This window comes from Trachurus japonicus, chromosome 5, assembly GCF_045865225.1.
Source record: "Trachurus japonicus isolate A0001 chromosome 5, Traja_1.0".
Classification (NCBI taxonomy): domain Eukaryota; kingdom Metazoa; phylum Chordata; class Actinopteri; order Carangiformes; family Carangidae; genus Trachurus; species Trachurus japonicus.
In genome coordinates this window covers 9,762,661-9,784,954 of record NC_140911.1, presented here as the reverse complement: position 1 = coordinate 9,784,954, position 22,294 = coordinate 9,762,661, and the positions used below count along the sequence as shown (strand labels likewise).

Sequence of the window (22,294 nt, the reverse complement as noted above, 5' to 3'; positions counted from 1 at the left end):
TTCTCACTATATTTCACAATCATATGTCTCTATGGTTGGTTAAGCTGTGTTGGTTAAGCTGTGTTCATTCAGTTTATTTGAGGTCAAGATCCTTTAACATGAAATATCTAACAAAAAATTACTCATGATGACCACCAACCATAAACTATGGCCATAATAATCGTCATCACACACGGATAAACTATTTAAGACAACATTTCAAGTTTCCACAATTAATTTCCAGACATGTATTGTGTTTTTTGTTGTTGTTGTTGTTTTGAGGTAAATTAATATATTTTGACATATTCACATTTGACCACCATTACTTCATTTCAGAATCAGATGTTCTTCGCTATTTTTCCAGAGTGTCATGGAGAAAAATCTTTGTTTAAAGATTGGGAGCAGCAGAGGAAGATCACTCTTATAAAAAGACATCCCAGAGGCTCCCAGACATGATCATTTTGTGTGGGCTGGAAGAGTCAAAGTCACATTACTGGAGAGAATCGAGCCAACATTACAGGGCAGCATAAAACTGGTGTGTGTGAGGTAGTTAAATGTTTTCTGCAAAAAAAATTGGATCATTAGATTTTGATAGATCATTATCATAACTGTGGATAAGCCATTTCAGCCACAAATACAGTAATTACTATAACATACAAGGATTTGAACTACTCTTCAACATGCATAGGCTACTTTGTGTCTGATTAGATTTGTATTTTGCGTTTGAGTTTTGTGTATGCTTTACATTTTCCTTTTTGAGTTCAGGAAATGCCTTGTGTTCTATAAATACTAGGGGGAAAAGGCTAATTTGCTGCTTAAACAGTACAGTGGTGCTAGCAGCTCCTTGACTCACAGCTTCTTTTTTTTATGAACTTTATTGCAAAGGATTTGAACAATTGAATGTACAGATAACATGGGTCCATGCCTATGTTCCCACAGCCCTATGTTCCCACAGTTCTAAGGTTTTTCTCAAAATTAGGCCCTATGTTCCCACTGGACTCTCTCTACCTATCTGGACTCTAATCTATCTGGCCTGTCTAGCCTCTACCGGGTCTTTTTACTAAACTTAACCAACTCTTTTCTTCATTGCCTAAACCTAACCAATGGTGGGACCAAAGGGCCGTGGGAACATAGGGCCTAATTTTCAGTGACAACAAAAGTTAGAAATGTGGGAACATAAGGCTGTGGGAACATAGGAATGACCCCGATAACATCAGACAGGTGCTCCATATAATGTCACATTAATCAGAGAAAAATAATACTCGATATCTTATGCATATGGATATGAGAAGTATAAACAATATTTAAATAGTAGGCTAATATTAATAAAATATAAGTAAATAAATAAACAAACATGACATGGGGATATGAAGAAAATTAAACAGAATTACCTCCTCTTTGACAAGATTAGTATCAATAAGTATTAAGGTTATACTCCTAAAATTCACATAAAAAACTTCTCCTGACTCACAGCTGGATGTGGTGATGCTACGCCCTGACGTCATGTAGGTGAGTGACGTCAGACAGGAACCAGTGGAAGGGAGCTTGACAAATCAAGATGGCGTCCCACGCCGAAGCAGGAAAGAGATTTCAGAATAAATAAAAACTCATTCGGGATAGTTCAACTTTGAGTGCCACCTCGACAAGACACCGTTCGCATTTTGAAAGGAACAGGACGGAGCAGATACAGGTGAGAGGGACTGTGTGTGTTTACATGTGGGCTCAGTTTTTTGTTCCAGGGGCGGTGTCAGCGGAGAGACAGCCGTCTGTCCGACCCAGACACATAACGTTACAGGCAGGCCACTGCCGAGGCTAAGCCTGTTAGCACGGACGATAGCTTCTCTCCCCGAAAATATTAATCAGCAGCAGCAACTTGGTTTTATTCCACCTCACTATCCCAATAAAACCAGCAAATGTCATCCTCGTTGCTGGCTTCTTCTTAGCCGAAATGATTCTGCTGTGTGTTTGCTGTTAGCCCGTTTAGCTTTACGTTATCTTAGCTTGTTGCTAAGTGACTCTGTCCAAACTTGAGTAACACTTGCCAATGATTATATCGAGCTTGTTAACATAATTACAAACCATACGTGGCAACTTTGTGTATTAAAACGTCCATTTACATATGAACGTGTTTGAATGTGTGATGAACTAATAGCTGCGATGCTTTCGCTATCGTTAACGTTATAAGTTTGTGTCGTCGTATGTACATCAGATAAACTGACCGCTTTGGTGAATTGTACTGTGTTGTTTTTGTGGTTGTCACTGGTACATCTTTACTGTCGTGTGATCACTGCTCTAACCGTGAGCTCCTCCTAAGTTGTTTGAACAAGAGCAAAATGAACAGCAACTTGTGGCAGTTGGATGTTATGTAACGTTATCCAGGATAACTAACTACTAAATTAACTTCAGTCAACACAGGGAGACTCCACCAGGGGCAAATACCTTCTGATCATGTGTGGCCTATTTCCACGCATGATCAGGCAGAAGGCGTGTAGTCTGGTGACAATTATTTACTTAACAACCTAAAACGGACAGTTCACAAAGGCAACCTGTCATTTCTAAACTAATGTCTCTTGGAGGACCTGAGGCCTTTTTATGATCATTGAATTACTGGTAGGCACAGCCTGATAAGAAGGTGTTCATTAGTGTCAAATAACCTTTTAATGCTAGAAATCCTTCACAGTTTGACCAGGATGTCATATTAAAAATAGATGAGATTGAAATTTATTCAAATTAACAACAACCACACAAAAGCAAAGCAAAGAGATGGGTGTTGATTTCAAATCCAACCATAGTATACATTAGTCATTTGACTCAGTGTTTCTTGAAATTTTTGTTCATTGGAGCTTAAAGAACATCATACTGCCCCTTTCAACTGTGAAAGTGGATCAAATGCATCAGTTTTCCTGCTGAACATGGGCCTACATGAACACACAGATCAAGGTCCTGTGTCAGTGGATGTGAACACAGTGGCGTCTCTGTGTTGATAATGTTTGGCATTGTTGCACGGCATGACCAAGTAATGGGATTATGTGACTTGATATGCAAAGCCAGTGGGATAATGAAGAGTTTCAATTTGAATAGAGGGGACATTCTACACAACCATGTGATAACGTGTCATTGCTCTGATGCTTTGATTATAACTGTTTTTAGCTTAGTGAAAGAAAGAAATGAGAGGTGTGTAAATATCTCACAGAGTCTCACATGAGGGCAAGTGAAACTGGAGAAACCCACTTCTTCATCTGTATTTTTTAAACGATATATTCAGCTGTGGCTTCTAATGATCAACTCTTTGTTAATTAAACAACTTTACCACTTCTGTTACTCACTCATTTCTGGGCGCAGATCTGTTTTCAGAGTCTCTAAATGGCTGCGAGGAAGTCTGGATCAGATGCATACAACAATGGTGAGGGGCTATTTCTCATACTATATTTCACCATTTGACTTTACTTTACTTTATTTGTTTATTTAGTCGGGACAATGCATATTAATGGACAGTGAGTGCTAGAGTACCCACAGTAAATACACCGGATTTAGCACATGTGCTAAATTACATCCGTAGTCCCCAAAACAATGCAACAATTAACATAAAAAGTCCATAAAGACAGAGGACCAGTAGATGACAGAAAAAGGACTAATGTTTTGAGATGTGAATGAAATGTAGCTTCAAGATCTGCGTGTACTTGAAAAGCCTTCTCGTCTAACTTGCGGTCACTTTGTTTTTATGTGCACATGCAGGACCCATCAGCTACCTTGATGATGTTCCCTTCAAGATTAATGAGAAATTCCGCTGCCCAGCCAAAGTGGGGCTGCCTGTTGGTTTCTGTCTGCCTGACTGTGGCTCTTTGCTTGTGGACTCACAGGTAAATCCAGCATCCTCTCATCGAAGCTTAAAGGGATAGTTCAACATTTTGGCAAATTGGCCCATTGCCATAATCCCTATAGTCATAGCAGTAGGTTCATTACCTTTATTTGTCGGTGTAAGCTATTTTTAGAACGGAGGAGCGGAGCAGCTGGCTGCTCAGAGCTACACTATGGAGGCTAAAGGAATTTCTTGGTTTCCCTCATCAAACTCATCAAATACAAAATCCCAAAACTCCAAAACGCTTTTGTGGACAAGTTGTGACCTGCACAATCACCACGCTCTGAGATAATAATGGAACGTTACGAAACGGAGCCGTTTTCGAGGTAAATACAGGGCAAATACAGAGACTGCTTGCCGAAAAACTGTCCCTGAACGCAACGCGCATCAGCGGTTTTGCATGAATTTACCTCTAAAACAGCTCCGTCTCATAACGTTCCATTATTATCTCATAGTGTGGTGAATGTGCAGCTCACATCTTGTCCACAACAGCCTTTTGGAGTTGCTGGGTTGTGTATTTGATGAGTTTGATGAGGAAAACCAAGAAATTCCCCTAGCCTCCATAGCATAGCCCTGAGCAGCCTGCCGCTCTGCTCCGCCGTTCTAAAAATAGCTTACACCGACAATTAAAGGTAACGAACCTACTGCTATGACTATAGCGATTATGGCAATGGGCCAATTTGCCAAAATGTTGAACTATCCCTTTAACCAAACTGACCTACACATATTATTGCACTAAACACAATGGGCCCTGCTCTGTAAACATTTTTTGTCGTAAATTATAACATTGGAAACAAGCAAACTACTGATTGCAGATCTCTAGATAGAGATGAGGAGGGAAGCATATGGGGTGACAATTGCGCCTAGTTTTTTTTATATCAGCTGTTGTTACGTGTTGGAAGTTGGAGTACCTTTTTATATTGAGGTTTTTTCTTTTACAAATTACAGCGATTTAAGATTATGTTGTTATATGTTGAACTAGAGTTGTAACATCTTTTAATTCTTATATTCTTAATTATTTTCCTTTTCTTTATTATTCTATGTGGCCTCTTTGTACGTCACCTCCACTCTTCCTTCTACTACGATCCACAGTATGACTTTTCTTTGGAGAGACGTAGTGTGCGGTGGGGGGTTGAATTGGCCGAGGCCAGAGCAGCAGAAGCCAGAGCAGAAGAGGCAGCAGCCAAGCAGGAGGCAGAGAGCAGAGACTGTTTGGCTCAATCCCAGGACATTGATGGTGGTGGAGGGGGGATGCTCCGGTCCGCCGCAGACGATCAGGACCCTCTACCACCAGCATTGAACCCCGTCCTGGCAGGGCTGAGCCATAACGCCATCCTCACACCACTGCCAGCCCCAAGCCTGGGCCCCAGGAAAACTCAGCCGAGCACTCCTCAGCCACACAGCCTCAACCTCGCTGACTTTGAGCGGGAAGAGGATCCCTTCGACAAGCTGGAGCTCAAAACTTTGGACGATAAGGAGGAGCTCAGAAGCATCCTCCAGAGCCAGCCCCAACCTCAGCCTCCCCCCTCTGTATCCCCACCAGAGGTCTCCCAGATAGGATCAGTGTCGCGCGGAAACAGCCCGTCTCCTCCCAGCACCAACACCAGCCTCCCAGCCAAACCAGGCTTTACCCACAAACCCAACGGGTTGGTTGCCTTGCTGGAAATGGACAGGGTTGGGCATCCTGGTAACCGAGTGGGGTTTGAAACGGATGACCGACCCTGCAACATTCGCTCTCTGACTTTTCCAAAGCTCTCTGACTCTGGTGACCCAGAGCCGGTGAGGTACAGCCCGCTTCCCGTGCCCATTCCTGCTCCACGACACAACCTCCCCAACGGCAGCCCGCCCGCCATGCCCAAGACCCAAGTTATCGTCGCCCCTGAGCCACCGCCACCCAGCCACACCAAGAGCGGCACACCAAAACAGGTGAGTGTGCATAGGACATAGAGTGTAAAACTAATTGTATACTAGGGGTGGGAATCTTTTACTATCTCACGATTAGATTCGATTCTGATTTTTGGGGCTACGATTCGATTCAAAATCGATTTGATTCATAATGATTTGTGCTTCGGTCTATCGGTGTGCAAAGGATCCTCATGATCTACTCCAGTCTGCTTTGCAAGACAGAATGACTAAAGTGTCTTTTTCACATTTATTTAGTTTTAAACATTTTATCCATGCTTAGATGGAATTGTTAAAATTGTTTCATAAAAGCAGTATCACATATGCTTACAAAATTAAGAGTGCCTCTTTATTAAAAAAATAGTGCAGTTAAACATTCTGCCTTTTAAATTCTAAGGAAATGGAGGCCGACAGCCGGCAGATTTGTTTCATTTTTTAAAAATTTTTTAAATCGATTTTGGGACATTTTATATCGATTCTGAATCGTATTAAATGACTTGAAGCTGTAATTTACGATTTCAAAAGCCTCGGACCACTTACTTCTGCTTTAAATTGCGATTCTTATGTGAATTGATTTTTTGGCACACCCCTAAATACATAGTTGATTTGTAGTATTGCTACTTGGATTGAGAGATAAAATGTAAGAAATATCACAATATTTTTATGTTCACTCATGTTTTTCCACAAGGCCACTCCAGGGTCTGCTGGTCTGCCGTGTGGCGGAGCCCTGCTTAGCATGACCCCCAGCGAACGACAGTGCGTGGAAACCCTTGTAGGCATGGGCTACTCTTACGAAGGTGTCCTCCGGGCCATGCAGAGACAAGGGCAGAACGTGGAGCAGGTGCGACTCCCTCTCACCCCAATGCACAGACATCTGGATTCCTAGTGCACTCGCTCTCCGATGTGCTTGACAGTTCATTATTTGTGTGCTTGTGCAACTGTGTTCAATGAAGTATCAATACGTCTGTAAATATAGTGTTAAATTTAAAAAAAAATAAAGTTGTTGCATTACACTGTCTGTTGTCTCAAAAGTTATGGCAATAGATCAGTTTTTGTGACCTATACAGCTAAAACATGACAATATTACCTGACCAACAAGTGTCAGATGATGATGGCAGCAGCAGCACATACATACAAAATGAAAGCAAATGTAATCTGTATCTCAGATTAAATTTGTATGAGCTTGTTTTACATGATGAACTAGCACAGGCATTATGAATGTATAAGACACAAGCCACATACAGCATAAAAAGGGCCATAAATGAGTCCCACAAAATATTAACATCATGTGTGATTTCAATCCATAATACGTTTGTATTCTCATGAAGAATGCTAGAAACCTCTCACTGATGTTTTGTACATCTACCATGCAATACTTTTACTCAGAAGTCTAAATATTATGGTGTCCAAAGCAGAGGAATAATAAACACGGATTTATTGTTTGTTCAAGGTACTGGATTATCTTATTTTGTCTGGACGTCTGTGTGAGCGGGGCTTTGATGCGAGTGCAGTGGAGGAATGTTTAGAGATGTACCAGTGCTCAGAGGAAAAGGTTTGTACAGCACATTTTAAGAACATGCATTGTGTCTAAGTTAGATCACTGGGAGCTCGGGCTGTTACTTATTTTCACAAAGTCTGTAGATTACATTAACAGAATATATGATATATAGTAGTTTTAATATCTTTTCATCCTTCCTTAGGCTTTGCAGTTCCTTGAATTAATGTCAAGATTTGGTGAAATGGGATTTGAGCGGGATGCCATCAAAGAGGTGCTGCTGGTCCACAACAACGATCAGGACAAGGCTCTAGAGGACCTGATGGCTCGTGCCGCAGCCAGCTGAGCCGAACTAGCCAGCCAACCAAAAGCCCAGGCCAGGGCTTGCCTCCCGCTACCACCCGACACAGCATCTTTTCCTTCTGCCTACCCTGTCACACCATGCCCTGTCCTTCGCCTGGCTGTGGAAGGGACAGCTGGGAAACAGTTGTATTTCTCTCTGTGCTAAAACGTATTGTGTCTCAGCACTTCTTACAGACTGTGTGCCTAGAGTGGAGGGGGTCAAAGTATAACAATTCTTCATGGCGGTGTTTTCTTTTTTTTTTTTCTTTTAAAGAAATCCCAGGGGTGGGCTCCAGGATTTGACACTGATAGTTTTTTTTTAAAGAATGCGACGAATGACTGAGCTGGACTGAACTGGAAGAATTGGGCTGTGGCGTCTTGATGCCATTCTGATTTGCTTCCACTTGGAAGTGTTTATCTGACTGCAGGCAAAGCTGCAGGACCGAATGGGGAGCTGGTGAGTGCAACGCAGAAAGACGCAGTTTCAACTCTTGAAACTCCCAACAATTAAGCTGCCATCTTCCACTGCTCAGTGCAGACCTAGTAAATGGTCAAGGGGATAGGGAGCCTTCAGGAGGCTCTCTTCGAACTGAACGTACTAACATTAAAATTAAGAAAAAAAAAGACAAACAAAAAAACAAAAAATGAAAAAAAAAAAGGCACAGTCACCAGGCAGAGAACTGACTCTCAAGAAGTGCCCTCTCTGTTCTGGTGCCCTTCACCTAGTTCTGTTCGACTTTTATGCTTTCATTTATTCATGTCTGTATTTCTGTTCATTTGAGCACTTTTTTCATCTCACTTTAAAGATTCAATTTCTTTGCTTTCTGTTTTAGGAACTGCATAATAGATCCATAGTCATTATAACTCAGAACATAAGAGATACTACTGCCCCAGTATGTTCTTTGACCTGCACTGGAATGGCCTGTTAAAGGAGTGGGGAGAGATGGGGAAAGTTCCTTTGTAGGAAATATTAAGAAATATCCCAGAACCCACTGACACTGAGGTGTTACATACTGCACAGGCGCACACACATTTCATAATTATCGACTTATTTAAAATAGTACACTGACACTTTCATTTAAGAAAAAAGGAGTTTGATATGATAATGTAAGATATGTTAACTTACAAAGGTGATGCTTTTAACTGTCATGGACTTCTGTGTGCAGACTGGAAAGGGGTGAGTGGTTTAAAAAAAGAAAAAAAGAAGTAAGAGAAGGTTGCTTTTGCGGCCTCATCACAGTGCAATAGAGATATTTCATATTGTGTGACTGTTGAGTGGCATTTTGAGCCTCAAATTATTGTTGGGAGATAAGGATTGGTTGTTGGCCCTTGCTTGAAATTTGGATATAACCAGAAAGAGTTTGATTTCAGTGATTGCTTTGATTTATTCTGTTATTGGATTTCATGCCACAATAACTCACCAAACATGACCGATTGGTTTGCTTGTCTACTTTTTTCCTCATATAATTCAAAATGAGAGTTCATCTTGATTTAAGGTTTTTTTGGGCATCTACACAGTCTTACACTTAAATGTGAATTTAAAGAAAAAGTTCAGTCACCACATGCCAAATGCATTTCCCCAATGTTGATTAGGTGTCATTGTTTTTTAAAAAAAGGAGCCAGCATCCTTTATTTTCATCGTATGTGTTAATGGACCTCCTGAGTTTCATGCTACATATGTTTAAAAAGCATGTCTGCTCAGATGCACATAGGGTAAAGATGGCAGAAATTTCCATAATCTTGAGCTCTGTGGTACTGATGGGGATTGCGAGGGGCATGGCAACAGATTAAGGGCTTAAAGTTAGCTAAATGTGATCAAGAGAACTGGCACTCACCTTGGGCCAGGTCCAGTCATTTGTCTCATGTTCCACAAAATGCAAGCAGTATATTTTAGAACAACCCTTGAGTTTGACAAATGTATTTGTTGTGTTGTTTACTATCATAACAGACATAATTGTACTTGACTTTGTATCTGTACTTCAGCCAACAATGGAGGTCTGGTAGGTGATTGATGTTAAGAGTGTTTTCAAGGAGTTCTGTTTCCCAATAGCCTTCCATCTTGATTTACTGTGATGAAGATGAACAACACTCTTACCTTACGGACAAACACATAAGTGGTATTATCGTCTCCATACATAACTCAAGTGTGGTTTTGTTAATTAAACATAAAGCAAGCTGATGTCCACTTGCCTCTCCTCTAAAAGCCAGAAAAGCTTGGCTGCATACAGTATACCAGGTTCTGGACCTTCTCCATCAGTCTCCTTCCATTTCTGTTGTGATCTTTTTAGTTGTGTGGGGATGAAATGCAATTAGGTTCTCATTATTTAAGGGATCAAGTTTAAGGGTTTATATGTCAGATCCACTTCAAAGTCACCACTTTATATAACATGGGGCTCTTAATGAATCCAATGAGCATTGATCTTAATGGTAAAATAGATGGTGGATGAGCTGTGTGTTCTTCCCCAAGCTCCTACAATGTGATTTGCAAAATGTTCAATTTCCTCTTGAATGAGCTGGAAAATACACATGATTAAATGTGCACATCTTTTCAGTGGTGAGACTTGGTTGTTGCTGGTGTTGCTTTCTGAGTTTAATTTGATAATGTTTTTTTTTCACCTATAGTCTTGACAGATTAAATGTGTTACATGAAGGTGGTGAGGAAATACAACGCTCCTGCTCCTTGTTTTCTGTCTTCTACAGCGAATGCATTTTGCAGCATGCAGCAACAATACAGACTAATGTCCATCCAGGTATTGTTAGCGGCAACTAGAAACATCCAACTGTGAGGCCTAGTCAGCAAAAAACAGACGAATATGCAACAGAATAGAGGCTATACTGTGCCTGCCTGGGGAAATGAACTGAGACAGTTTAAGATCCAACATCGTGCTGACTAATCTGTGATCAGATTGTTATTCGGATTTGAACATCAGCCATGTCTTGGTGGTCACGCGTATAACGGTCATCTTCAGAAAGATCCAGTAAAGCATACTATTAATCCTAATAGATCCTCAGTCTTAATCATCCATTGTTTCCATAATATGTTTTAATGTGCTTATAATCCTACACATTTACAGCTGGGAACGGTTCCACAGCTGGTTCCACTGCATCGTAGCATATTCAGGAGAAAGGTGACTAATCATTTACAAGACATGATGAATCATTGTGAATATCTCAACAACAACTGAGACTGAACTTTGGTGAACATTTAAGTACTTCAGTGCTTCAAATACATCACAGTGGCAGTAATAGCGCCACCACATGTCGATAAATCAGATAAGAAATGTTGCAAAATGCTTTGAGTAACATCAACTGCAAGGTGTGGAGGAAAATTAATCTGTGTACAAATATAATGGGTGATGGGGAAGACTGATCAAGGGCACATCATTTTTCTGAATCATGCATTTAGCTCTCTTAGTAAACTTGGTACATATGTTTATGTGACCTGACACACGTACATTTCAATCAATTCACACACTACATACCATCCCTGCTGCTACCAAACTCGATTCCATTGTGAAACCTGCAGAGTTTGATGCACTTTCGCCACTAGGTTGCGCTGTGGCAAAAAAAAAAAACAACAACAACCCAAAACAAAACAAAAAAAAAACACGTTTGCTTAACGGAGTTGTCAAGAACCATGATTCCTCTTATATAGTGTCAAAAGGCATGTAAATATTGCTCATAATTAAGGAGTAGGCCATATTTTCTATGAGTGCATAAAAGTAACAGTGAAATGCTTTATAGTCAAAATTTGTTGTGGCCGCAGCACCACAGTGTGGACAATTATTGATATTTGCATAATTATACACATCATTAAAAGAAAAATCTTTGGAATCACTGTGCGATCAGGTTCATCTGGAGGAGGTGGTGCTGCAGATGCTAGCCTGTACTTCAGCAGTTACTTGTTTGCCTTATTTCAGTCTATTTGTATGTCTGCTGCTGCAAGAAAACAGGAGGCTTCGGTAGCAGCAGCAGTAATCACTCATTTTCTATGAAAATGAACATTTAATTTAGATTGTGTATCAATAAAGTTGCTCTAACTCGAATCTAACCTCATTCTATTTATTATAGCAAATGAATGTAGATTGAACGTATTAAAAGGTATCATAAAAATCTTAACATTCAGTTATTTACTTATACTATCAAAATTTCCATTGAAACAAAAATAAATGGAGAAAGATTATCCATCACCTGATCACTGGCCTCCCAGGGCTACACGCATTTCGCGTGACCGCGCACGCAAGGCGTTCGCGTTCACGTACGACCTTGTTTTTGTTGATGTTTAATTTGAGTGCGGCTGCGCGCTACTCAATGCTTTCGCCGTTGCTGACGCGACCTAGCAGGAAAAAAGAGTGTGAATCCTCTGGATTTAGCTGGCGACTGTGTGGAAACCGAATAGGTCGGGTCGGCGTCCGTGCATCATTGTTTTGGAGCCCAGGAGAGGCGCTAGCGACAGGAGTTGAGCGATAATCGTAGCCTGCGACTAACCAACCTCTCCCGTATGTGATCGCCCTCCCTCGTCGGTCGTCGGACGCTGCCAAGCGAGGGCCAAGGAACAAAATAGCATATCGCCATTATATGATCCAGTGTCCAGCGTCACTTTTACCCTCCATGTGGGTGAGGGAACTGTGTGTGTCAGATTATGGCGAGAAAAACAGTTAGCAGGAAAAGGAAGGCAGGAGAGCCCAAGGATCAACAACAGGTAGGCGGAAACCGGTGGAGATCCATATTAGCTATCCAGTCGGATATTTTAGCATGCTAACTAGCACTGGGCCAGGCAGATTTTACTGATACTGCATAATATATTCAGTTGAATATGGATTAAAGATCAGCAGATTGGCTACTACATCACATTGGCAAAACATACGTTAAACAATCACAATTGTGCTTACGTTAAAAACAATAACACTGTGTTTCTGTTTGAAAGTCAGTGCCAGCTAATGTTAGCAGTACGTTAGCCAACGGCAGTCCGTTATTATCAATATGACAGCTAACATTAGCTAAGTGGGCTAGTAGCTACGTTACCTGATTAAGGCCATCTTTTCCAGTTGTGGTCACGATAAAATAATTTATTCGTGGGAAATAAAACCTGTCAGTCAGTTGTTCGGTCGGGGTCATCACTTGTCACCCTCGAGTAGGCCATCCTGAATGTCGTTACTCATTATGAAGACTGAATCTGCATAAAGCAGTTAAATTACCAGGCGTAGCTGTAGCTTCTAATTAGCTTAGCTAGCTAACGTTGATGCTAACTGAATCATTAAAGGGGTAGTTCAACATTTTTGGCCAATTTTGCCTATTGCCATAATCCCTACAAACACAGGGGTAGGTTCATTACCTTTAATTATCGGTGCATGTTGTTTTGAGATCCGCGGGGCAGAGACGCCAGCTGCTCAGCGAACACAATGGAGGTGAAAGGTAGAGATCCCCTGCCCCTCATTAAACTCATCATACACAATCGAACAACTCCAAAACACTCTCGAGGAAAAGATGTAACCTGCACATTCACCACGCTATGAAATAATAAGACAGAGTTGTTTTCGAGGCAAATGCAGCGGGAACTACATTCCAGACACAGCTGCTGGGCGGAGTGATTTCAAAAGAGCAAGTAGTTCTGAGTATTTGCTTCATGTGTTGTAATGTAACATAATTAATACATGATTATTTCATAGCATGGTGAATGTGTAGGTCACAACTTCTCCTTGAGAGCATTTTGGAGTTGTTGGATTGTGTAACGTTATTTGATGAGTTTTGAGGGACAGGGGACCAGTGCTGTTCACCTCCATCAGCAGCTCAAGTCTCTGCCCCACGGATCTCAAAACAACATGCACCAATAATCAAAGGTAATGTACCTATACCTACCCCTATGACTATAGGGATTATGGCAATAGGTGAATGTGGTTAGCTAGCTAGCTAACTTATAGGCAAAATAACCATAGATAATGGACTCTTGTGGAACTGACACAGTGTTTCTCATCCGCACTTATCTGTGCAGTCAGTCCTCAAACCCCAGCTGTCACAAATTTGCATATTTATCTTTAACATAAATGCCACTATCAGTGGATTTGTTTTTAAAATTTTATACCATCTGCTTTCGCTGCATTGCGTGTCAACATTGACATGGTCTCTAGGTTTTGTGGTTTACCTGTGGCACAAGTTGAAGTGCATATTCACACGTAGGTTATGGGTGTGCTACTAAAATACAGTGCAATTTCATTATGTAAATTCAGATGTGAGTGGTGGAGCTCATCAAGCTCTCCTGAATATTTCCAATCATCTGTGTGTTTGGCTTTTTTTAAAGCAAATTTAAAATGCATTAACTGATGATGTGTCCATTATTTTAGCATTCTGACAATTCTATCATTTTGCAGTAAATGTTATATAAAACCAAAGCAAAATGATAATCCTACAGAATAAACTGAGATGTTTTTTCAAGCTGTGCTGTAAACTGTTTTGAGAATAGAAAAGAATAGAATAGAATAGAGACCAGGTTAGATTTCCCCCAGTGTCTTACTCAATGGTAAATAAATAGATTAAATCTATTTATTTACCATTGATCAGTAAATCAGTAAATCATTTACTGATAGATAGAAACAATATGGCTGGTACACTTAATCTTTAGTCTGTGTAACAACTTTTAAAATGTATGTGAGAAAATGTTTTAGCTGTGTTTTTGACACGTTTTAATTCAGTAATAGAGATTTTATAGGGTCTATGATGGAATGTGTGTCTAGTATAGATGCTTCATTCATCTCCCTGGTTAAATAGGTTTGCTAAATTGTAATAATCCTAATAGGAAACAATGAATATTAATTATTAAGTAGAGATGTATTAAATTAAAATTCCATATTGCTCCAGCCTGATGAATTGTCAATGACACTGTGCATGTGTGGGTTTTTGCTGTAATACTCCCACAATCCACTAACCCTCTGTGTGGGTGAGTTACAGATGTATCCATAATCCTCAGGGAAATGGGTAAGGTTTAGACAGGGGTACTGGGATATTAAAATAGGGACTAGAAAATACGAAACATTTAATGTGATGCAAATGGATCACCTTCTTGTTTTTATTTTCAGTTTTTATACATGTAAAACACAGTTATTTTTAGTATCTGAAACATTTTGAACCTGACAAAAGTCTTGTGCTTTGCCCACATAAAATCTTAAGGCCCTTTAATCCTTTTCTGCTCTCCCTCACCAGCTGGGCTGGTGTCAGGCGCCACACAAGCGGAGCCGTGTTTCTTGTTCGTCACGTCATGCCCAGCAGTGGTGGTGCAGTCGGCGCTCGGTGGTATGTGCCCTCCGGGGACGGGAGTTCAGACCTCAGCAGCAGCATGAGTTGCGGCTCCAGCGGAGCCTGCGGGGCTTTGCAGCCGGCAGGCTCCCTGGCATCCTCAAAGAGAGGGAGTTCTCTCTTGGGCGACTCAACAAGGTGTTTGCCTCTCAGTGGCTCAATCACCGGCAGGTGGTGTGTGGGACCAAGTGCAACACGGTGAGATGTCATCGCATTACTAATCTACATTTATTGTTTTGGCATTCCCATATATTACTCATACATTTGTGACTTGTCATAGCAGATAACACAAGTGTAAATAATAACATTAGTATAAAGTAAGTGAATAATCATGTACTGTACCAGAGCTCTGGAACTGACTAATGTAAGTGTAATGCAGCCATGGTTAATGTTATCAACCAACAGGCTTTTCCTGTTTGACAAGTTAAGGTTTCTGCTGTGAAAAGGGTGTGTTATTGATGAAATTTCCAAATGAATCTTTCAAATTCCTTTGTTTTGTGTCATTGTTTTCCTCACAGAAGTCAGTCTTTAATCCCTTGGGAGCAATCATCTTTGTTTGTTGTAATGGAATATTAATATTACTTATATTTCATTAAAAAATAACTTTCCTCTAGCATTCCAGGGTGGATGAGTCCCTATTTCATTTATATTTTATGTCTTCTTTACCATTAAACATAGTGGAAATCAGTGAGTGAACCTAATGTAAAGCATTGCAGGTGGAAAAGAAAGGCGGGTGTTGTGTACGTGTCTGAGGTGTCAAGTGTTAACGTTCATGACCGTTTTGCCTCTCTTGCCTTTACCTGCAGCTTTTTGTAGCCGATGTCCTGACGGGGCAGATAACTCGCATTCCCATGCTGAAGGACAGAGAGTGTCACAGTGGAGGATCCGGGGCGGTGGGCGCGGTGGTGGCAGGGCGGCATTACCAACCCACAGGAGGCTCTCGTTCCCGTATGGACCAGCAGGGCTGTGGAATCCACGCTATTGAACTCAACCCATCCAGAACGCTCCTCGCCACGGGAGGGGACAACCCCAACAGCTTGGCCATCTACCAGCTGCCCACACTGGATCCTGTCTGTGTTGGAGATGTAAGTGGTTTGGATCACCAGTCCTGGTTTATGTTTAATGAATCATCCTTGGCCCGCTGTTATCCGTTTAGTCGCAGTTCCCACAAACCATTAAATAAGCATTTAACTGTTCACACACCAGCCTGAGTGTCTGAGTCCTGCCAGCACGGCTCATCCAGGGAAGATGCAAGTTTTGAATGTTGAGTCAATATTGTTTAAAGAGGTTTGTAGCCTTGTCGGCCGAGGGGTTGTAGAGATGCCATGTTGATTGGTCCAGCACTTACAATTACTGGGCGGATTGCCAAAACCTTATCAGAAGGCCATAGAGGATGAATATTTAACCTACTGGCATTAAAATGTTCACTTTTTCAGTTCACCATTTTAGAAAAGTAAGACAGTAGTAATTGACCTCTCATCAGTCTCTGCTTTACTTGACACAAAGATGCCTGAATGTGTGTATCTAATATTGTGAGACACTTCAGTTACCAAAGGTCAGAAGTTCAAGTTGTCATTTATTTATAAAATGAATGACAAGATTCATCACTGTAAATGTGCCATGTCTAGCCAGCAGCTACTTTTCAACACTAAGCCACATCTTGATGTATCTGTAATCGGTGCTTAAACAACAGCTAATGTGGAAATCCCACCAAAGCCAGAGAAGAGTATTGATCATGAAGATTATTGACTGAATATTCATGCACAGTGGCTACATCAGCAGCGCAAGGCTGTGCATGACTTGTCTTGATTTTACAAAGTGGCTATTTGTTTTTCAGGATGGCCACAACGACTGGATCTTCTCTATAGCGTGGATCAGTGACAACATGGCGGTTTCAGGTGGGTTGTTTTTCTCATCCCATGTCAGTATAACAAATCAGACTAGGGCTGCACAATTTATCTTATTTTCATCGTCATCGCAATGTCAACATGCACGATAAACACATCGTAAAGGTTACCCAAAATGCGATGAGTAAGTTTTATTTACAGGGGCCAACCATTCACTCTCATAGCCTACACCTCATACCTGTAACCTGAGCTACACCGCTAGACGTAATGTAACACCTGCAGACTTCCGCCAAAGGCACATTACATATATTGTCCTGGGGTTTTCTGTTCCATTCTCATAAACTGTTAGGGTGAAAACTGTCTTAACACTGAATATTTACCTTTACTAACTGAAGTTAAAGCAGAAGTAAGCGATCCGGTCGTTTTGGCTAATGCTGCGTTCCAGGTAGGCTTTTGAAACCGTAAATTACAGCTTCAAGTCACAACTTACGACTTCGTAGCGTTTCAGGCAACCCACTCGTGTTTTTCCGACCTGTTTTACCTGTGAAAGTCACTATAACGGCCACTCGTAACTTCCGACCCGTGAACTCGTACCAGATTGAACTGGTATGACTTCACAGGTCGGAAAAACACGAGTTACGAGTTTCCTTGAACGCACCATAACAGTCCTCGTCCCTACGTCGCCACATTCACGGCGTCCCTTGGCTGCACACACAGCCCTGCATGCCGTTCTCTCTCCTCATTGGATAAAAACTGTAGGATACGATAAATGTCTTCTCCTCGGCTCAGAGCAGAGCAGAGTGACTGAGAGACCCGTGTTTCAGACCAAACACTCTATGTAAGTGATTGCTGTCGGAAGATATAACTATTTAAGACTTATATTAACACAAATATATCACTTACTTCTGCTTTAATATTGGGTTTTACTGATTAATAAATAAAACAGAACACTAATGTTTTACTGACTGATGATATAAAGCTGAACCTGTGTCTCTACACTGGAGATTGCCAAGCTGCACACAGATACCTCCTCAGAACTAACACTGAACATGTATTTTCCACGTTGAGATTACTAATCAACACTGAATATATCTCACTAATGATTGTTTTAGTAGATTAAGCACTTAGGCATTTTACCCATTTAAACAAGTTAATCCTGAGTGGTGTGAAACTTTTGTCTTTATGTAAGTTGTCTTCGAATTGTATTTGGGCTGTTGTGTCCTGTTGAAGAATGTGAGGGAGTCGAGCATTAACCCACGTGGTACGAAGGGTTAACACATGGAGAGAGAAGTACCAGGACACATAGAAGGTTTTATGTACCTGTTTATGCTTTCACTTCGAACAGCAGTAACGTTTAGTCTCATGTTTTTAACTAACTTTAACCTATTGTGTCTATATTGTGTGAGCCTAAAGAAAACTGGAACATGTAAGCAAACCCTATAGATTTGCGTTGAGCTTAATGCTTCAACTAAACTAATTCGGCACAACAGTCATCATGGCTAGGATGACATTGTTAGATTTAGGGGGTCAAAGGTCAAGGGCATGGTGACCTTGTAAATGCAATATCGAACACGTTGAGGGAACTGCTTCAGATACGGCACAAAAGTTCACTTGAACCGGATTTTGGTGGATGAATATGAAGTTCACATTGATTGAAAGAATTATTTTCGTCATGTGGATGTATTTTAGTGGATGAATACTCCAGGCAGAAGTTTAGATACATGTGTGTATTTTAATGCCTAGGGTCCAGAGACGGCTCCATGGGCCTGTGGGAGGTGACGGAGGAAGTAATGAGCCAGGCTGAAAGGAGTCAGAATGAGGAGTCAGTTCCCTCCTACGCCCACATCTCCCACCGCGCCCTCAAGGACATCCCAAAGGAGTACACCAACCCGTACAACTGTAAAGTCCGCGCTCTGGCCTTCAACAACAGCCATAAAGTAAGGCTCCATCCGACGCAGCTGTGATGTAAAATCATATTATTGTGACCCTGCTCCACACATTTCAGCTTTTGTTATTAATGTCTCATCCTCTCATGTCGTTTTCCCCCTTTCAGGAACTGGGTGCTGTGTCCTTGGACGGCTATTTCCACCTCTGGAAGGCTGAGCACAACTTGTGCAAGGTAAATTGAAATTGAAATACATGGTTTGACTGGTAATCTGTAATGAATCGGTTGACCACCAAAATGGTAACTGTTCCCCTGATGAAAGTGGAGTTCCCTTGGATAGCTGTGGAACTCGTGCACAGATTTACTTAACACCCTCTTGTGTCACCTTCCTTGTAGATACTGTCCACCAAGTTGCCTCACTGCAAAGAGAATGTGTGTCTGGCATATGGACAGGACTGGTCGGTGTACGCTGTGGGTTCTCAGGCCCATGTATCGTTTCTGGATCCGCGGCAGCCTACACAGAGCATCAAGTCTGTCAATTCCAGAGAGAGGGGAAGTGGTGAGTTTGCGAACCTCCGAAATAAGACGAGCAAGAGAAGATGTTTGCATATTTAACTCCAAATTATGGACAATAGTTGTGGCTACACTGTAATTCCTCCATTGCTAAAGTATGTGTCATAGCTTTGTGTGGGTAGAGAGAATGATACAGTACCTCCTAGAGGACACAGCTGTTTAGTCGGAGAGCACGAACAAGCAGGGAGGGGTGGTGTTGACTCAGACATCTGTGTCTCTTTGTGCAGGGATCCGCTCAGTGAGTTTCTATGAGCACATTGTGACGGTGGGCACCGGCCACGGCTCACTACTGTTCTACGACATCCGAGCTCAGAGATTCCTGGAGAACCCTCTGAATCCAGCTGGGGGGTACCGGAAGTGCCCAGGAGATGGCATCCTCAAGCTCACGACTGGGAAAGGCTGGCTGGTACACAACATGTTTTTTTTGTTTTTTTTCCTCCAGCAGATTTATCGTTTATTAACTGACTCAGACAGATATAAAAGCATTCCAGTTCCTGATTTCCTCCTAACTTCCTTCTCCTGCTCTTCCTCCCTTTTTGTGTCGCTTTCAGAATCACGACGAGACGTGGAGGAGTTACTTCTCAGACATTCATTCCTTCCCAAACGCGGTGTACACCCACTGCTACGACGATTCCGGCACCAAGCTGTTTGTGGCAGGTGGACCTCTCTGTTCTGGCCTGCACGGCAATTATGCAGGACTGTGGAGTTAGCCTCTTTGTCACCTCCATCGCTCAATCACTACATCCTCGTCCAGATTTTTACTCAAAACCAGTCCCTCCATCCCTCTCCCTCTTCAAGTCCGGTTGTGACGTCACTGTCTTCGGTAACCCTCCTCCGCATTAAACTGTCACTCTGTTTTGCTCACACGTGGACTCAGGAGCATGATCTTGCCCCCACTGTATCATGGCTTTGAATATTGTTCTTGTGTATGTTTGTGTCCGCCATTATTCACCTTCTCCTGCAGTTACTCATTTTCTCCTTTTTTTTTTTTTTTTTACCTCAGCTGCTGTTTTTTTTTATATACTATATATATATCGGTATATATAAAAAAATGTACAAACAACTAGTTATTTTCAAGAGCTGCAAAGTCTGCCACCGAGGAGCTCAGCGGAGTTTTGGAAAAACATAAAGAATAAAGTAACATGTTCTCATCATTTAAGACATTTTAATCCAATCCACAGGGATTAGGCTATGGTCTTTTGCTGGCTTGTTTTTTGTACGTAAGGATAGTGTTTACCGCAGCTTCCTCAGTGATAAATGACAGTGTCTGTGTGAAATACTCGTGGAATTCTCTCCAAAACTTTCCTTTTTCATTCTCTCACTGAAACGGACGGCAATAAAAAAAAAAAAAAATTAAAAAAGAGAGGCAGAGAGGAAGGAGGACTGAATCATTTTTGAAGGACTGAACCGGAGTGCAGGTTGACGTTTGATGGAGAATATTTACTGGTTGGAACAGCCCGTCCTGTCCCACAACAATCACAAAGAACTTCTCTTTTCTCCTGTCGGAAGTCAAATGAAGACGCCAATTAAAGTGACTCACTTTTCTCACTAAGATGGCGGCAAAGGAGAAACATTAAGATTGATAAATGCGGTGTTGTTGTTATGCTATTAATTAATCCCAACAAATACTTATTTTATTTTATGATTCTGTGTGATTTGACAGGCATACCCCTGCTGATATTCTAATTTGCTTTATTTGTATTTATTTTGTCATTTCTTTGTCACCTTTATTCAGTTGGTCAGGGGTGTTAATATCTGCTTCTTTTGAAGGATGTGTTGTCTTTTTGCCCTTTGCTTATGTTCCTGTTCTCATTGACCAGAATGCTTTTCGGCAGATTTGTCCAATGGCCGTGTTTATTATCCTGATCTGTAACCATCTGTTGTTATTAGAGAATTTACCATGAGGTTTTCAGCTTTGGTAGCAAGTTAAGTGTCACCAGATATAATAATTAATAGACAGGAGCTTTTAGTTAATGGATTGAACCCCAACCCCCCCCTCTATAATTCTGGGACTCCTCCACAGGAACTGGGTAGAAGATCTGTAGTAGCTCACTTTGATCTTCTCAACCAAGCAAGAAGGATGCAACTAATGAAAATTTTTGGACTGGAGTGAGAGGCTACAGGCACATACATTTGTTGTTGCAGTTGTAAAACTTTCTTTTTTTTTTTTTATTTCTTTCTCTTTTTGTATCAAGGAGTGAGTGATTCTACTCTTCTCCTTGTTTGGTAGAGGCAGGGTAGGCTTGAGTTACATTTTTGCCTTCCTCAAGTCTTTCTGTGAAAGACTGCCACAGGCGATCATAGTTTTCCTTTTCTACATGGAACTTTTCTCCAGTTTTCACGATGACGACAGATTGAAAAGAGACACCCCAATTAGGACCACGAATTGAACAAATAACCAACACTTTAAAAGTGTATTTTATATATAAATGTGTATATGTATGTGTAAAATACATAGGGACAATTGCATACATTTTTATGTATATGTCTGAGGAAGTGTGTGGATTGATGTGTCTACTAAGTGAAGCCCTGTTTTTTTTATACACGCCTCATGAATGTTTTTACAAATGACTGAATCTGAGGATATTGTAAGATAAACATCTGAAAAAAACAAGTTATTAAATCTTTAAAAAAGAGTAAATAATAAAAATAAAATGTATATTGATGTAACATTTTTTTTCTTTCATGCATTCATCTAATTTGAAGGTTTCATCCTGAGTTAAAACAGCTCACTGCTTTTATTTAGATGTTGCCATTAGTGATATTGATAATCCTAATGTTGGCTTCCATTATGACAAGAGGACAGGGTCACTACTGTTGACATTGTGTAGCTGTGTTCATCTTCAACAAGCACAGCAGAAAAAGTGAATTCATTCATTAAAATACAAAACTCCAACGTGAATCCTTCACTTCACTTCACTTTTATTTAACTCATGACCACATACATGGTATGGAGCACAAACATCAATATCAACAATCAAACATAGCAAGTGGCAAGGCTGTTTTCCAGCTCTGATAATCAGAAAAAAATAAATAGGCACCTAATTTATAAATAACTTTAAATTTTATCATCTTGTAGTAATAAAATTAGTTTAAACATAGATGTGCGATTTTCCTAATAC

General features: G+C 41.0%; 2 protein-coding genes across 5 annotated transcripts; both read left to right on the top strand.

Annotated features, from left to right (window-relative positions):
• The first annotated feature begins 1,511 nt into the window (after positions 1-1,511).
• ubap1 (ubiquitin associated protein 1) lies at positions 1,512-10,137 on the top strand. Of its 4 annotated transcripts, none has more exons than XM_085776068.1 (7): positions 1,512-1,669; positions 3,334-3,382; positions 3,715-3,839; positions 4,931-5,764; positions 6,429-6,581; positions 7,191-7,292; positions 7,441-10,137. In XM_085776068.1, the coding sequence occupies exons 2-7, from the start codon at positions 3,343-3,345 to the stop codon at positions 7,579-7,581; spliced, it is 1,395 nt and encodes a 464-aa protein (XP_085632194.1). In that variant the 5' UTR covers positions 1,512-1,669; positions 3,334-3,342; the 3' UTR covers positions 7,582-10,137. The 4 variants fall into 4 exon arrangements, with proteins under 4 accessions (XP_085632194.1, XP_085632193.1, XP_085632192.1 ...); XM_085776067.1 differs by having other exon boundaries at positions 3,322-3,382; XM_085776066.1 differs by having other exon boundaries at positions 4,931-5,770; positions 7,441-8,258.
• A 1,721-nt stretch (positions 10,138-11,858) lies between these two features.
• Positions 11,859-21,842, top strand: dcaf12 (DDB1 and CUL4 associated factor 12). The gene is made up of 9 exons (XM_085776064.1): positions 11,859-12,279; positions 14,775-15,065; positions 15,674-15,952; positions 16,705-16,765; positions 18,458-18,651; positions 18,768-18,833; positions 18,996-19,158; positions 19,400-19,578; positions 19,724-21,842. The coding sequence occupies exons 1-9, from the start codon at positions 12,220-12,222 to the stop codon at positions 19,880-19,882; spliced, it is 1,452 nt and encodes a 483-aa protein (XP_085632190.1). The 5' UTR covers positions 11,859-12,219; the 3' UTR covers positions 19,883-21,842.
• Positions 21,843-22,294: the final 452 nt, after the last annotated feature.